Raw genomic sequence first — 16,011 nt, forward strand, 5'->3', positions numbered from 1 at the left:
TTTTAGTAAAAAAAAAAGGAAAAAAAAGTACCTTTGACCTTACAACCGCTAATCTAAACCCACATTCTTGTGCCCATGCCTCTACTTTCTCTATTGCTTGTTGTAGTTTCTTCACTATAAAAACTGGGGGAAACCAGAACAAACCCGGGGAGAACATGCAAACTCCACACAGAAAGGCCCTCGCTGGCTGCTGGGCTCAAACCCAGAACCTTCTCGCTGTAAGGCAACAGTGCTAACCACTACACCACCGTGCTGCCCAACTGTAACAATAAATGTAAATAAAACAAAATTAATTAAATGACATTTTAATTACTTGATGTTTGCAAACATTTATATATGAAGCATTTATATATAAGAAATATCTTAGATGTGAAAACTAATTTATTACAATTTCATTATTGGCCCTTTTAACAACAAACTGTCAGACTGCAGCTTTATACAAATCTAGATGTTCATTACGATCCTGAGGCTAGAGCGGTGAGGATCATCATTACTCTTATACAACTATATGCTGTGAAGTCAAACAGTACTGTGTCTCATCTTTATGTCTACAGCAGCAGTTCATAAGTACAAGTGTAGACTGTCCATGTGAGATTATTCAGTAAAGTAAACTGATTTGGGAATTAAAATTTAACAGCAGCAGAAAGTGAGGCACATGCAAAAACTCAATGACTGGTCTGCTAAATTATCCCACGCTAAAGCCTGAGGTACGGCTTTTTATTTTTATCATTATTGACCATTTATCCTAATTAGTCTCTACGTGTACAAGATGGATTAATAAACTAGGTGTTTCTAATAAACCCTATGCACTATGTTGAAACGATACGTCCGTGGACCTAATAAACAAACACTTCTGTGTATATTGATAAACTTGTTTTATTCAATGCTTTTTGGGTTACTGTTAAGAACAGAGCCAACTCAAACATATTTTCAGTATAAAACAGTCAACCGTAACATTAAAAGCACCTGCCTAATATTGTGTAGGTCCTGCTTGCGTCACCAAAACAGCTCTGACCCACTGGTGCATGGACCCTACAATATCTCTGAAGGTGTGTTGTGGTATCGGACACCAAGGCATTAGCAGTAGGTCCTTTAAGTCCTGTAAAATGTGAGGTGGGGCTTCCATGGATCAGACTTTTTTGGCCAGCACATCTGACAGTTGCTCAATCAGACTGAGCTTTGGGGAACGTGGAAATATCAACACCTTGAACTCTTGGTCATGTTCCTCAAACTATTCGTGAACAATTTTTGCCTTGTGCGAGGGTGCATTTTCCTTCTGAAAGAGACCAAAACGCCATTCGGGAATATTGTTACCATGAAGGGGTGTACTTGGACTGCAAGAACGTTGAGGTCAGTGGTATGTGTCAAAGTAACATCCACATAAATGCCAAAACCCAAGATTTCCCAAGCAAAACGCTGTCCAGCGTGTCATACACTCTCTACTGGCTTGCCTTCTTCTTATAGTGCATCCCCAGGTAAGTGATACACACACATGGCCATTCACATGATGTAAGAGAAAATACAATTCATCAAAACAGACCACTTGCATCCATTGCTCCATGGTCCAGTTCTGATGCCCATGTACCCACTGTAGGTGCTTTCAGCCAACACCGGCACTGTAACCAGTCTGAGGCTACACAGCAAGCTGCAACACACTGTGTTCTGACACCATAGCCAGCATTCACCTTTTCAGCAATTTGTACGACAGTAGCTCTTCTTTGCGGTTTCCCCAGATGGATTAGCTTTTGCTCTTCATGCATACCAATGAGCCTTAGGAGCCCATGACCCTGTCAGTGGTTCACCAGTTATCCTTCCTCAGACCTCTTTTGGTAGGTATTAACCACTGCAGACGAGGAACACCCAACAAGACCTGATGTTTTGGAGCTGCTCTGTCATCTAACCATCACAATTTGGTCCTTGTCAGCTCAGATCCTTATGCTTGCCCATTTTTCCTGTTCCCAATAAAACATCAAGAACTGACTATTCTCTTGCTGCCTAATATACCCCAGTCCTTGACAGGTTCCATTATAATGAGAATCAAAATGTTATTCACTGCATCCGTCAATGATTTTAATGATATGGGGCTGGTTGGTGTCTCAACAGCAGGAGACACTAGGTAGCAAACGAAGGCAAGAGCGTATTAATCAACTGCATATACAGAACATCCGATTTGTTTAAGGTAGAATAGCCACAATGACATAGGACTGATTTCGTAGCTATAGTCTAGAACCTAGCTTAGAGACATATGCACGTAATTTAGGACAGGATAACTCAACTGTTATAGGCTAATTTGACCACAAGGAATAACTTGGGACGTGTACCAAAAATCACGATCCAGGGCAAACAGCCTGAAAATTATCAATCCAAGATGGCCAGCAGTATTATATTATTGCATTACTTTTCATGTTCCTGACCCTAGTTTATGTGACACAAAGAGTAGTAATGTGATGTTAAAAGTTGTATTGTTGGCTGTTAAACAACATTTAGCCTCTCAAGATATTGCTGCCTACTAAAATAAGTTTTGATTTGTATTTTTCACTAAGTTTCCATTCCATTGATCACAGCAGTAGGATTGAAAATACAATTTCTTTATATTAAATCCACTGCTTGCTTTCTTATACTCTCCTCAATTATATGTATAGATCTCCCAATTCCATGAGTGAGGTAGGGTTATTCTGTTTTTCTCATGTTTTCTGTAAAACTACAATTTTTTTTTTTACCTTGCCCTTGACCATAGCTTGTTCCCTTTTTCTTCAGCCATGAAAATGTGACTACTGGATTCCCCATACCCAAAAAAAATTAGGTATTGCACATACTTCTGTGGTGAGTGGTTCAAAAATTTATATTTTCAATACAGCTACCAGGAGCCATCTTGGATTGGTAATTTTGGCTTGTTTGCCCTAGATAGTGATTTCGGCACACATCCCAAGTTGCTCCTTGGGTTCAAATTAGCCTAACAGTTGAGTTATCCTCTCCTACATTACAGTGGCTTGAAAAAGTATTCATAGGCTCCTTGAACTTTTTTCACATTTTTCCACCTTACAACCACAAACTTAATTTTTTATTGAGATTTTATGTGATAGACCAACACAGAGTAGCACATAATTGTGAATTGAAACGAAAATGATAAAAGGTCTTCAAAATTTTAAACAAAAATCTGAAAAATGTGGTGTGCATTAGTATTCAGCCCCCTGTACTCTGATACCTCTAAATACAATCCAGTGCAATCAATCAATTGCCTTCAGAAGTCATCTAATTAGTTAACAGAGTCCTACTGCATGTAATTTACTCTCAGCATAAATACACTTGTTCTGTGAAGGCCTCAGTGGTTTGTTAGAGAACACTGAAGAACGAACAGCATCATGAAGACCAAAGAACTCACCAGACAGGTCAGGAATAAAGTTCTGGAGAAGTTTAAAGCAGGGTTAGGTTATAAAAAATATCCCAAGCTCTGAACATCTCAAGAAGCACTATTCAATCCATCATTCAAAAATGGAAAAAGTATGGCACAACTGCAAACCTACCAAGACATGGCCGTCCACCTAAACTGACAGAGCGAGCAAGGAGAGCACTGGTCAGAGAAGCAGCCAAGAGGCCCATGATCACTCTGGAGGAGCTACAGAAATCCACAGCTCAGGTGGGAGAATCTGTGCACAGGACAACTATAAGTCGTACACTCCACAAATCTGGCCTTTTTAGAAGAGTGGCAAGAAGAAAGCCATTGTTGAAAGACAGGCATAAGAAGTCCCGTTTGCAGTTTGCCAGAAGCCATGTAGGGGACACAGCAAACACGTGGTGCTTTGGTCAGAGGAGACCAAAGTTGAACTTTTTGGCCTAAATGCAAAGCGCTACGTGTGGCGGAAAACTAACACTGCTCATCACCCTGCACACACCATCCCCACTGTGAAACATGGTGGTGGCAGCATCATGCTATGGGGATGCTTTTCTTCAGCAGGGACAGGGAAGCTGGATGGAGCTAAATACAGGGCAATCCTGGAAGAAAACCTGTTGGAGGCTGCATAAGACTTGAGACTGGGAAGGAGATTCACCTTCCAGCAAGACAATGACCCTAAACATACAGCCAGAGCTACAATGGAATGGTTTAGATCAAAGAATATTCATGTGTTAGAATGGCCCAGTCAAAGTCCAGACCTAAATCCCATTGAGCATCTGTGGCAAGACTTGAAAATTGCTGTTCACAGACGCTCTCCATCCAATCTAGCTGAGCTTGAGCTATTTTGCAAAGAAGAATGGGCAAAAATTTCAGTGTCTAGATGTGCAAAGCTGGTAGAGACATACCACAAAAGACTTGCAGCTGTAATTGCAGCAAAAGGTGGCTCTACAAAGTATTGACGCAGGGGGAATGAATACTAAGGCACATCACATTTTTCAGATTTTTATTTGTTTAAAATTTTGAAGACCATTTATCATTTTCGTTTCACTTCACAATCATGTGCTACTCTGTGTTGGTCTATCACATAATCTCAATAAAAAAAACTTAAGTTCGGGGTTGTAAGGTGGGAAAATGCGAAAAAGTTCAAGGGGTATGAATACTTTTTCAAGGCACTGTATGTGCACGCATATCTAACCGGGGCCTTCTACTGTTAAGGGATTTTGTTGAAAATAGCAGTACTACAGTGAACGTTTCCTACAACCCATTTAATTCTGTACGAATAGCAAGAGTGTAATAGACCTTACATAGATTTGAGTTCAGAGCTGAGGAGGCAGAAATGATTGCAGGGTAACAGCAGCCACCCTCATGCTCATGTAGGACCGCTCTTAAAAGTGGGTTAACATTTTATAAAAGTCATGTTATAAGGGTGTCATTAGGCCCTTTACTTTCATTCTAGTAATTAACATTTTTCATCCCTTTTCAGTCAATGATGCATTTATTTACACACACATACCCAATTGCGTTGGATCATTACTGGTAGCAGAACACTAAAGTAGTGTGTGCAGAAGAATGTGAAATTGCCCCAGCTTACTTGAACACGGCGTGTACATAAGCTTCCTTAAGACTTTCATGAAATTACAAAAACAGTTGACCCCCAAAAAGACTGATGTTCCCTGTTCTGCACTTCTTGCATCAAGGCTACCATGTGATGTGACCAAGAATACTTTAAAACACACCCACGCACATAGGCACCAACTATAGATGTCAGCTTTAGGAAGACCATTACTACAATAAGATATTGGTGTAACCCATCAGTAGATATTGCCCCAAGGTGAAACAATTCTCCTTGATTTCAGTCTCACCCTTTTCAGAATCCAAAGATGTGCAATTCTGGTTTCGCCAACTAACTTGTGCTGATTTTAAAAGGCAACAAGGTAGAAGTCGTATCTAGACTCAAGAAGCTTGGACAAAATTTTGATAAACTTACAGAATGTCCTGCTAATTGGATATCAACAAAATCCTATGCAACAATGGGCTTAATATCCATAAAAACAATTACAGATAAAACACTAGCATTACAAATATAGGACAAAAAGATAGACAATTATAATACAAAAGGTTTATTTCTAACAATTTATCAATTACACTATAGGAATGAGAGCTCAATAAAGGCATAAAAGCCACCTTGTTACAGGCAATAAGCTGAATCTTACTGGATACTACCATTTAAAGGCTTACCAAGCTAAAAACGTAAAACTCAAAATGAATCAAAACTGCCAAAGTGGAAAACACGATCTAGATGCTGATATTTTTACTCAACTCCAAACCAAATATCACTCCCCTCGGTTCCCCTCCTCCTTTACTCTGTGCATGTGGATTGCAGCAACAAAAGAAATGGTACATCTTGGAAACACCGGAAAAAAAATTACTCAAACATTTTATTTCAAAAGCTCTGGCAGCTCATGATCCTCATATGCTGTAAATTCAGTTGACATGTAAAATACAACCATACAATACATTAGCTTCAAAAAAGGTACCAAAAAGTACAGTAAAAATTACACTTCCACAACTGGAAATGTGGACAAAGAAAATAAAATAAGAGTGTGGAACGTGACAGTGTCCCCATTCATCTGTTGTCCTGTACAAATGGAGAACGAGTCCCATCATACCCAAAAAAAAAAAAAGAAAAAAAAAACCTAAACAAAAAAGGAGGAGAGTCCCATTCTTGTATGACCTCTTGCTGCTGTTATGGGTTCTTGGATTGAAAATACTTATGGCCTGAGGAGAAGAAAAGGTGTAGGAATGAGTGCAAAACAAGGCAGGAAGTAAAAGAAAGAACATGCTCCTAAAGAATAAGCAGTAAAGAGCTGAATAAGAGTTCTTGTATTCCAACAGAAAACAGCACCAAGCAAAGCAGAATATTCTACAACATATAATTGAGGAATATTTTAATCTCCAACATGCAGTGAGCAGTCCACCACCACCTCAACCCTTATTGATCAAGTAGTGTAGTTCAGACGCACATTTTATAAATGCTAGTAAGATTCACTGGCTTCCCACAGCCCTTCTTATCCATGTCGGTTTAAACTTTTATAAATCCAGCGAATAAAATTGAACCGGGGGATCCTTTAATAATTTCCAAACAAAAGAAGAAGTGTCTACGCTTAACCACAGGGGGGGAAAAAAAAAACCCGCATACCTGCACTACACGTGATCAGTATGGCTTGTAGCTACTCTGGTGGCCTCCACGTCTTGGAGTTTTCCCATAGCTTGTATTGCCCTGGTCTGAAAGACGAGAGAAAGGATCTGAGCACCTCTGTGCAAAGGTAAGTGAACCATGGTGATCAGGCAAGCGGAAGCAGACAGCCTGTGCACTTACTGTAGTCATATCCACCACCATAGCCATAGTAGCCAGAAGAGTAGTCATAATTGCCATAACCCCCATAGCTGCCATAGCCTTGCTGTCCACCATAGCCATATCCCTGATTGCCATAGCCCTGGTTCCAGTAGTTGTTGTATCCCTGGTTCCAATTCTGGTGTTGGCCTGAGAAGGAAAGTGATCCACAAGGCCAAATTAACCAAGGTGACCTTGTAAAAGTTAAGCATGTGTATACAATGCACCAAGTAGTACTCAAATTACACAACCCTTAGTCATACAGCACACATCTACAGGTTTAAAAGCAACCAATCACTGCAGTACAACTCTTTCAAAATCCTTAAGGCAAGATAAACTCAAACTACAGCCAACTCTTAAAAAGGAGTGCTCTGAGAGCACAATATTCCCCCTGGCAACTGTGCCATAACTCTGGTAAAATGCGACTAAATTGAACAAAATTACAATATGCATATTACCGATGTATAACAAAAAATCCTGCAAAGTTCCATGAAATTCCTCCAAGAATTGAGAGGGGAATTAAGTTCAGAAGGCGGAGTACCTTTCCTGGGACAGACATCGCCATGACAATCCCCCTTCAGGCCTTTCAGCCAGCGGGGGATTAAAATACCCCCCCAATTACTTGAAAAATTGTGAGGGAAGTTGATTTCAGAAAACAAGCACACCTTGATGAAATTGTCAAAGTATAAGGCCATAACTCTGATAAAATTTGCCCATATTAAACAAAATTTCAATATGCGTATAACGGCCATGTAACAAAGCCTTTTGCCAAGTTTGGTGAAATTCCTCCACAAACAGTGAGAGTTGATGATTTCAGAACATCATACACTCATGAAATTGTCAAAGTCATTTAATCAAGGGCCAAAACTCTGGTAAAAAAGTTCACAAGTGAAATTAAGTCACAATGTGTATTACCGTCATATAACAAGGCCTTTTGCCAAGCTTTGAGATCTTCCGTCCAAAAATTGCAAGAGGAGTTGATGTCAGAAGGTGAGCACACCTTCATGAAATTGTCAAAGTACAAGCTTGTTAATCAAGGGCCACAACTCTGGTAAAATGCAACCGAATTGAACAAAATATGCATACTACTGACATACAACAATGATTTTTGCCAAGTTTGGTGAAATTCCTCCAAAAATTGAGAGGGGAGTTGAATTCAGAAGGGGGGGGGTTGGGAGATGACACACCCCTCCCTCATGAAATTGTCAAATTATAGTTTTGTTAATCAAGGGCTGTAACTCTGGTAAAACGTGACCGAATTTAACGCAATTACAATGTGTATATTACCGACAAAGAATCCTGCCAAGTTTCGTGAAATTCCTCCAAAAATTGAGAGAGAGGAGTTGATTTCAGAAGGTGAGCACCCTTCCTGAGACAGACAGACAGACATTGCCACGACATAATCCCCGTTCGAGCCTTTCGGCCAGCATCAGATAAAAATGACCACATGCCAAATAACTCCACACTGATATCACAACACAACTTACCACCACGACCCCTGCCACGACCTCCGTACCCACCACCACGGCCACCATACTGCTGTTGCTGGTAGACCTCCTTAGGCTGGGCAACTTTAATTTCGCACTGAAACAGAAAAGAATCATTAATTATCAAGCAGATCCATTACACTTGGGCCAACTGAAACTTTACACACAAGAGCACAATGTCATCCTGTAGATACCTGTAACCTGCGCAACATGAGGTGCGTACAAGGTAACCGCTACAAACCCTGAGCAGTAAAAAGTTTCTCTCACACAAAAATAAATAAAAACACTTTTTATTACCTTGCTTCCGTTAACAGTATGGTATTTCTTTTCTAGGACTTTCTTGACTGGCGACTCCTCTTTATAAGTAATAAAGACGAAACCCCTCCTCTTGCTTGTTTTTGGATCCGTGGGAAGTTCGATGGATTCAATCTTTAAATAAATTAATAAAGCAAACAACTCAGTATTCAGACACTTGGTTGAAACATGTCGTTAAGATTCACTTTGCAAGTACTCACCTCGCCGAAGGCCCCAAAGTATTCCCGAATCTTTTCTTCTGTAGTCTCAGGGTTGAGGCCACCAACAAATATTTTCTTAACAGGGTCTTTCTTCATCGCCATCGCTTTCTTGGGATCGATCTGTCTTCCATCTAATCGGTGTTCCTTTTGCTGCAACACCTGCAATCCACAAAAAGTTGACAATCCTTCCAAGGCAAGTCTTGGAGCTAAGAAATATGGCTATTGACGCTGCAATGTAATTTCTCTAACACGCTATCTGTGGTGACTCAGGAAAAATGTTGCGACATTTCCAAATTTGATGGAATGAAACAAGTACCTGGTATCATTTTTGTACCACAGCTTGTCCCCTCCCAGAATAAACAGTTTTCATACATGATTCTTGTCGGCAAATCTTACTGAGCTAGACATGAACAGATCCAAGTATGGCTACCTTTTAGCCACATCTACCATGTCCTACCCTAAGTAAAGAATACCCAATCGCAGGTGTAATAAAAATACCTTTTCCACACTTGCTGCCTCCTTGAACAGGATGAACCCGAAACCACGTGACCGGCCCGTGTTGGAGTCCATTTTGATGGTACAGTCCATCACCTCACCGAATTTTGAGAAGTAATCCTTAAGATCCTTTTTGCTCGTGTCCCAGCTAAGACCACCAACAAACATTTTGCTGCATGCAAAACAGAAAATAAAAACCCACAATTTTAGATCACATTAACTTAAGACATGAACAAAATTCAGTGGAGTTTTTTTTTTGTTAACAAGTAAGCAACTTTACTTAAAGTGTAATACAGTTTAAAAAAAAAAAAAAAAAAAGTGTACAGGGTACTGTTCTTGCTTAAAAACAAGGGAACCCCCACCTCGCCTGTTTGGTCTTTGTTTTAAAGTCTCTTTTGGGAGATATGACATTTTATAAGTACTAAAAGCAAGTAAACACTTTCCTTCATGGCTAGTCAGCGTCGCTGCTTCTTTTTTTCTACATTCTTGACCAAAAAAAAAAAAAAAAAGTTTAGTATCTTGTATATGCACAAGTTTTCATTCAAAGGGCCACGACCAAAAGGGACATCTTTTCACAGGAAAACTTATTGAACAAATAAATAGCCCATTATTTTCCATTCTGATAAAACCGCATTCTATTAAATCCCAAGTGAACATGCACCTTCATGTTATTTGCAATGTGATATACAGTACCATTGATCATCATGAATAACTAGTATGCAAATTTGTACACGATTTAAACACCCAAGCAACTTCTTGAGCTAGCTTTAGCTACTTTCCCCTCAAGACAACTCTGCTCATTTAAACCTCTGCAGCAATCAGCAGTATCTGGTATTTTAGCCCCATCTTCATGTGGTTTAACCGCCAGTGTATTATTATTAGCCCCCATCTTCATGTGGTTTAGCCCCATGTGAATCAAGCTGAGCAAACATGTCTCTCTGATCATTCTAGATTTAAAGCGAACAGAGCTTTTTTTTTTTAAAAGGAAAGTTTGAACTTCAAGATTTTACCTGGATTTTTCCATTCGAGTTATGCAAACTAATGGCCCTTTTCCACTACCCTTTTTCAGCTCACTTCAGCTCGCTTCAGCTCACTTCAGCCCGACACGGCTCGCGTTTCGACTACCAAAAACCAGCACGACTCAGCTCGTTTCAGCCCTGCTTAGCCCCTAAAACTCGCACCGTTTTGGAGTAGGGCTGAAGCGAGCCAAACCGTGCCGACTGAGGTTGGGGGCGTGAGCAGACACTCCCCTGTGCACTGATTGGTGAGGAGGCGTGTCCTCACATGCCCACACACGCCCCGCGAGCGCGCTGGGATCTGTAAACACCGCAAACCCGGAAGGAGAATAATTATGAATTACGAGAATTTCTGAAGCCTTATGCGCCTCGCCTCATCTATACGCTCTTGCCAGTATCTGTCCGCGTTGTCGGTGACAACAAGCCACAGCACCAAGACCAGCAACATTAACGACTCCATGTCCTCCATGTTTATTGTTTACTATTCGGGTCGTGAGACTACCGCTTAAAAGATCACTGAATCAGTGACATACAGAGCATCGTGAACGAGTTCGCGGAGCGCAAGGCTCGTCGTATGCCCTTCAAATAATGCGCGCAGTAGGCTATTGATGTTTTATTATGAGCCATGTACAGTATGTCGCCTAATGTTTTTTTGTTTCTGAGTTACATGTTCGTTTGAAGGACTTAATGTACAAAATAACATATAGTTGCACCCTGTAGTGTTGAAATTGGTAAACACAGTGCATTCAGTGAGGTTTGCACCGCCCTCCTTTTATTTCTGACTCTTCCTGTCAGCGTTGCAACCTCTGAGCGCTCATTCGTATGCCCTTCAAATAATGTGCGCAGTATAGGCTATTGATGTTTTATTATGAGCCATGTACAGTATCCTAATGTTTTTTGTTTCTGAGTTACATGTTCGTTTGAAGGACTTGATGTACTAAATAACATAGTTGCACCCGGTAGTGTTGAAATTGGTAAACACCGCAGTTGTGGACATTTTGTAGCCTAAAATGATGTTATGATAAGCTTTAATAAAGGGTCCGGTCATTTGCCCCGCCCCCGGCTCGGCTCTGACTTGTTCCGCCACTGTCACTGATGTCACTGTTTGCGCTGCTTAACGACATCACATGACGTCCACCCACTTTCACTAACTCCACCCAATGTGTCCACCCACTTCCAGCCAGCACGGTTCAGCGCGGTTGTAGTCGAAATGCAACTCCAACAGCCCCGCTCAGCCCGACTCAGCTCGACTCGGCACGGCACAGCCGCGTTTGTAGTGGAAAAGCGGCATAAAAGTAGTCGAAGAAACCAACTAGTGAGCTGAATCAAATCAAGGGTTTGCATGTTTAAATCTACGCAGCTCAACAATTAGCCGGACCACAAGGGAAATAAGTGTTGCGTCAATTAAGATACATGGATATTTATGTATTTTGTGCATTTTTTTTATTAAATAAATAAAGGTCAGCAGAACAGCTCCAAAACATTCTAAATTTAAATTAGAAGAATTTCTAAAAAGATGCAATCATTCTCAGAATATTCTGAGAATATTATGGTTCGCCATCTCCAATTCATTGCAAACCTGTTAATTTATGCAAAATTTGTTAATTCGTCTCGTCTCGTCTTCTTCCGCTTTATCCGGGGCCGGGTCGGAGAGGCAGCAGTCTGAGCATGGAAGCCCAAACTTCCCTTTCCCCAGACACCTCGGCCAGCTCCTCGGGAAGAACACAGAGGCGTTCCCAGGACAGCCGAGAGACATAGTCCCTCCAGCGTGTCCTGGGTCTTCCCCGGGGGACATGCCTGGAACACCTCCCCAGGGGTGTGTCCAGGAGGCACCCGAAAGAGATGCCCGAGCCACCTCAGCTGATTTCTCTTTGCCCATGGGGCCCAGCCCGAAGCGGTGACGGGGGCCCGACCTCCTGTGGGTTCACCATCCACAGAGATAGCCGTAGGGGGCTGGTGTAGTGTGGATTGGGCGGCAGTCGAAGGCAGGGGCCTCGACGACCTGATCCCCGAACACAGCGGCTAGCTGTTGGGACATGGAAAATTTGTTAATTTTCTCTCTAAATTGGTAGTTCATTTCTTTTATAAATATGCGCTTTTTTTGTATACTTAGTACTTTTGCACTACTCCTTCACTGCCTTATCTTTCTCCTTTTATATATTTTGCTGCTGTAACAACATAAATTTCCTCTTGTGGGATAATAAAAGGCTCTCCTATCTTATTTTTTGAATTCCTCATGTTCAATAGCGTCACACATCAGATGTTTAAACAAAAACACGAGTAATAACCCTTCCTCCAGAGTACGACGAAAAGCCAAACTGAAGTGCTTCACGTCAGGATTCGGTTACTGATGGAATTAAACTTGGACATGAAATTGACATGAGTGTAAACACCAGAATTGAACCCACTCATTTTTCATAGCAAAATTACAAAAGACAAAAGTTTGTCCTTGTTATATTTGTTTTACTGATTACGAAGAAGAAACCTTTATTTGCCACATGCACATTTTAAAGCACAGTGAAATTCATCCTCTGCATTTAACCCATCTGAAGCAGTGAGCACACACCCAGAGCAGTGGGCAGCCACACCAGAGCACCCAGGGGAGCAGTTGGGGGTCAGGTACCTTGCTCAAGGGCACTTCAGCCCAAGGCCACCCCACGTTAAAGTGCATATTCTGGACCAATTTCGGGTTTGTTTGTTTTTTTTTTAATATGAAAGTATGTCCCTTTACACACTCATCCAGAAGGGTAATTTTGCACAAGGCCACCAGTCTACAGCAGAAAAAAATAAAATAAAATGCATCTGGAAAAATCCCAAGGGAGCCAGATTCGTGGCGTTACCTGCGGAAGCGCCAGCAGGCTGCGAGAGCTTGCACGGTTTCTGTGCACAGCCTGTGTAGACCAAGCGCTCCCATTTCTCCCTCATTGTCTGGTCTTTTGGAAAACCATGAGTACTAATCCCATCAAGATTGGTGTTGCTACATCCTCCTACAACACATCTGTTCACCATTTTAATAATTATGCGATAACGTTGAAGAAATTTGCAGAAAACCACCAGGTCGTTTTCTCATAAACAAACCAGCGCTGACGTAGGATTCAGAAGGAGGCGTCCCGCACGCGACGTCATGAAAATCAATGTTTCCTGGGAAATCCAAATGCCAAGTTTTTTTCAGAGGTGGACCAATTCGCCTCAAATGGCTTGATTTCAACTGAATTTTTCCTGGTATTGCACAAGATAAAAAAATTGCACAAAATGCAACAGACATTTAACCAAAGTTTAATATAAAATAGGAGAATTACATTGAACTTGCCCCTAAATTTACCCGTGATATGCACTTTAAAACTGATTACCGCTATGATGTCACGCACTCAGGGCTGGCTGGCTGGCTCAGCGGGGCAGCTCAAATGCCAACTTTGCAGTTGATTTTAACTCTCAAAAATATATATTTTTAAATTCTCATTTATGCAGCATACAAGATTCAAGGATGGAGATACTACCCACTCAGAAATTAAATTTAAAAATAAAAGGTTCTGCGTATATCCTTTAACGAAGAGACAGGAGGCAAAGCTGAGGATATTAAGGTTTGCGATAGAAGCGACAAGGTTGGACACGATAAGGACAGCACATGTGGCGAGCTTGGGAATTAAGCTAAGAGAGATGAGACTGAGATGGTACGGGCACATCCTGAGAAGAAATGCAGAGCCTGTTGGAAGGAGAATGTCGAGGATGGAGCTGCTTATCCTGTTCTACAGGGTTGCTAACAAGCTGGAGCCTATCCCAGCTGACTATGGGTGAGAAGCGGGGTACACCTTGGACAAGTCGCCAGGTCATCGCAGGGCTGAAACGGTGGTGTAGTGGTTAGCACGGTCGCCTCACGGCAAGAAGGTTCCGGATTCGAACCCAGCAGCTGGCGAAGGCCTTTCTGTGTGGAGTTTGCATGTTCTCCGTGTGGCTGGGTGTGCGCACGTGCTCACTGCTTCAGATGGGTTAAATGCAGAGGATGAATTTCACTGTGCTTGAAGTGTGCATGTGACGAATAAAGGTTTCTACTTCCAAAAAACAAAACAAAACGTTTACGCTCACATTCACACCTACGGTCAATTTAGAGCCACCAATTCACCTAACCTGCATGTCTTTGGACTGTTGGGGAAACCGGAGCACCCGGAGGAACCCCACACAGACACAGGAAGAACATGCAAACCCCATACAGAAAGGCCCTCGCCGGCTGCTGGGTTCGAACCCGGAACCTTCTTGCTGTGAGGCGACCGTGCAGCCTCAATTTATTTTTACCAGGAGTGGGGTGTTAGAAGGCAAAGTTATGATCAAACTTGGTTCAATTCAGTGATGGGACTAAAACACCTGAAGATGGGGATAGAACACTGCGGGCTAAAGCACTGTGGTGTAAACCGTCGTAGTGATGCTCACATGGCCCATCCCCCATACACACACGAACAAAGAGCGGCTGAACAAAAGCCTTTAAACAAATGATCGCAGCCCGAGAGGCTCGTCTCACCCGGCGTCCTCCTCTGCTTTACTGGCTTCGATCTGTCCTCCATCCGACGCCCCGTTCTGAGACTCGGCCTCAGCGGCCTCTCCTCCCGCCCCGAGCTGTGTCTCCGCACCCGCTGCTCCGTTCAGCGAGTCTCCTTCATTTCCGTTCTCCGAGGTCTCCATGAACTGCTGTTCACTGTCGTCGGCCATCGCGACTTTCCTTTTTAACCTCCTTCCAAAAACAAGGGACATGAAAAACACAGTCAAATGCATGCAGTCAGCGCCCGCGCATAACTGATCTCCAACGATAACGCTGATTAGCAGATAATTTAAAAACAAAAACCCCACACGTTTCTAACAAATAAAGCAGAACAACCTAGAAATATTTCCACGCGTCAAATATCCAAATATTTCGCTGCAAATTAAACACATCCCAGTCGGTTTTATACACTTATAATGGCGCACGTAAGTAACAAAACATACATAGCTACATGCTAACTAGCTTAGCTAAGATGCTACACTCGCGGCCTGCTCATTTCATACACTTACTACAGATAGCACAGTTTCAGAAATACCCTTTAATCTATTTCTAAAGTATGTTTATGCAACACTAGGAGCAAATTATGACTGACTATTAAATAAAAAATATATATAAAATACACATATATATATATATATATGCCGGCTTACTGTTTCAGCTCTGCAAGCCTGCGATTACTGTTCAAGATGGCCTCTCGGTCACAGCGCCGACTCGTGGCAGCTTTTATATTGCCGGATAGAGACGCACTGAATAAACCATGTTCTGATTGGACAACCAAAAGGAACAGCGCATTGACGGGAGCTTGTCATTGGTCAGTGCCGCTACTGCGTCATCTGTTACGCTCTTCAGGAGCAACTTCAATGCCAGTTCAAACCGAGGGCCCACACCAAGCACAAAATGTCCCAGTCATCTTAAACTATTCACAATCTTAAGACATCAACTGACGTACTTACAAAATTTTCACAAGCATCATGATTAATTTTTTTAAGCCGTTTATGATTGTAAATATTATAAGAGACAAACAGGTCAACAAGTAAACAAAAGCAAGTTCTCATAAGGACTATTAAATGACATGTTAAACTTTTAAACATATCACATCTTTAAACTTATCAACACTGGAACCAGATTTAAACAAGCAAGCTTTTCTAGCCTGACCAGTAGTTTTACAGTCAACATGTA

General features: G+C 41.7%; 1 protein-coding gene across 3 annotated transcripts; it reads right to left on the reverse strand.

The window, feature by feature from the left end:
* Positions 1–5,811: 5,811 nt before the first annotated feature.
* Positions 5,812–15,585, reverse strand: LOC132895602 (heterogeneous nuclear ribonucleoprotein A/B-like). 3 transcript variants are annotated; one of them, XM_060936365.1, is made up of 9 exons: positions 15,483–15,585; positions 14,815–15,024; positions 9,289–9,457; positions 8,791–8,949; positions 8,573–8,704; positions 8,276–8,372; positions 6,774–6,938; positions 6,594–6,679; positions 5,812–6,172 (listed from the first exon to the last, which is right to left on the reverse strand). In XM_060936365.1, the coding sequence occupies exons 2-8, from the start codon at positions 15,000–15,002 to the stop codon at positions 6,609–6,611; spliced, it is 981 nt and encodes a 326-aa protein (XP_060792348.1). In that variant the 5' UTR covers positions 15,003–15,024; positions 15,483–15,585; the 3' UTR covers positions 5,812–6,172; positions 6,594–6,608. The 3 variants fall into 3 exon arrangements, with proteins under 3 accessions (XP_060792348.1, XP_060792350.1, XP_060792349.1); XM_060936367.1 differs by lacking the exon at positions 15,483–15,585 and adding an exon at positions 11,881–12,327 and having other exon boundaries at positions 14,815–14,905; XM_060936366.1 differs by lacking the exon at positions 6,594–6,679.
* Positions 15,586–16,011: the final 426 nt, after the last annotated feature.

The sequence above is a fragment of the Neoarius graeffei genome, chromosome 12, assembly GCF_027579695.1.
Source record: "Neoarius graeffei isolate fNeoGra1 chromosome 12, fNeoGra1.pri, whole genome shotgun sequence".
Classification (NCBI taxonomy): domain Eukaryota; kingdom Metazoa; phylum Chordata; class Actinopteri; order Siluriformes; family Ariidae; genus Neoarius; species Neoarius graeffei.

Bases quoted from the DNA above. Each gene is read 5' to 3' on its own strand.
- LOC132895602 (XM_060936365.1), bottom strand. From the start codon at position 15,002: ATGGCCGACGACAGTGAACAGCAGTTCATGGAGACCTCGGAGAACGGA. The intron at 8,373-8,572 runs GTAATAAAAAGT...TTTCTGTTTCAG, and splicing joins ATACTGTTAACGGAAGCAAG to TGCGAAATTAAAGTTGCCCA. The intron at 6,939-8,275 runs GTAAGTTGTGTT...TTTCCTTCTCAG, and splicing joins TCGTGGCAGGGGTCGTGGTG to GCCAACACCAGAATTGGAAC.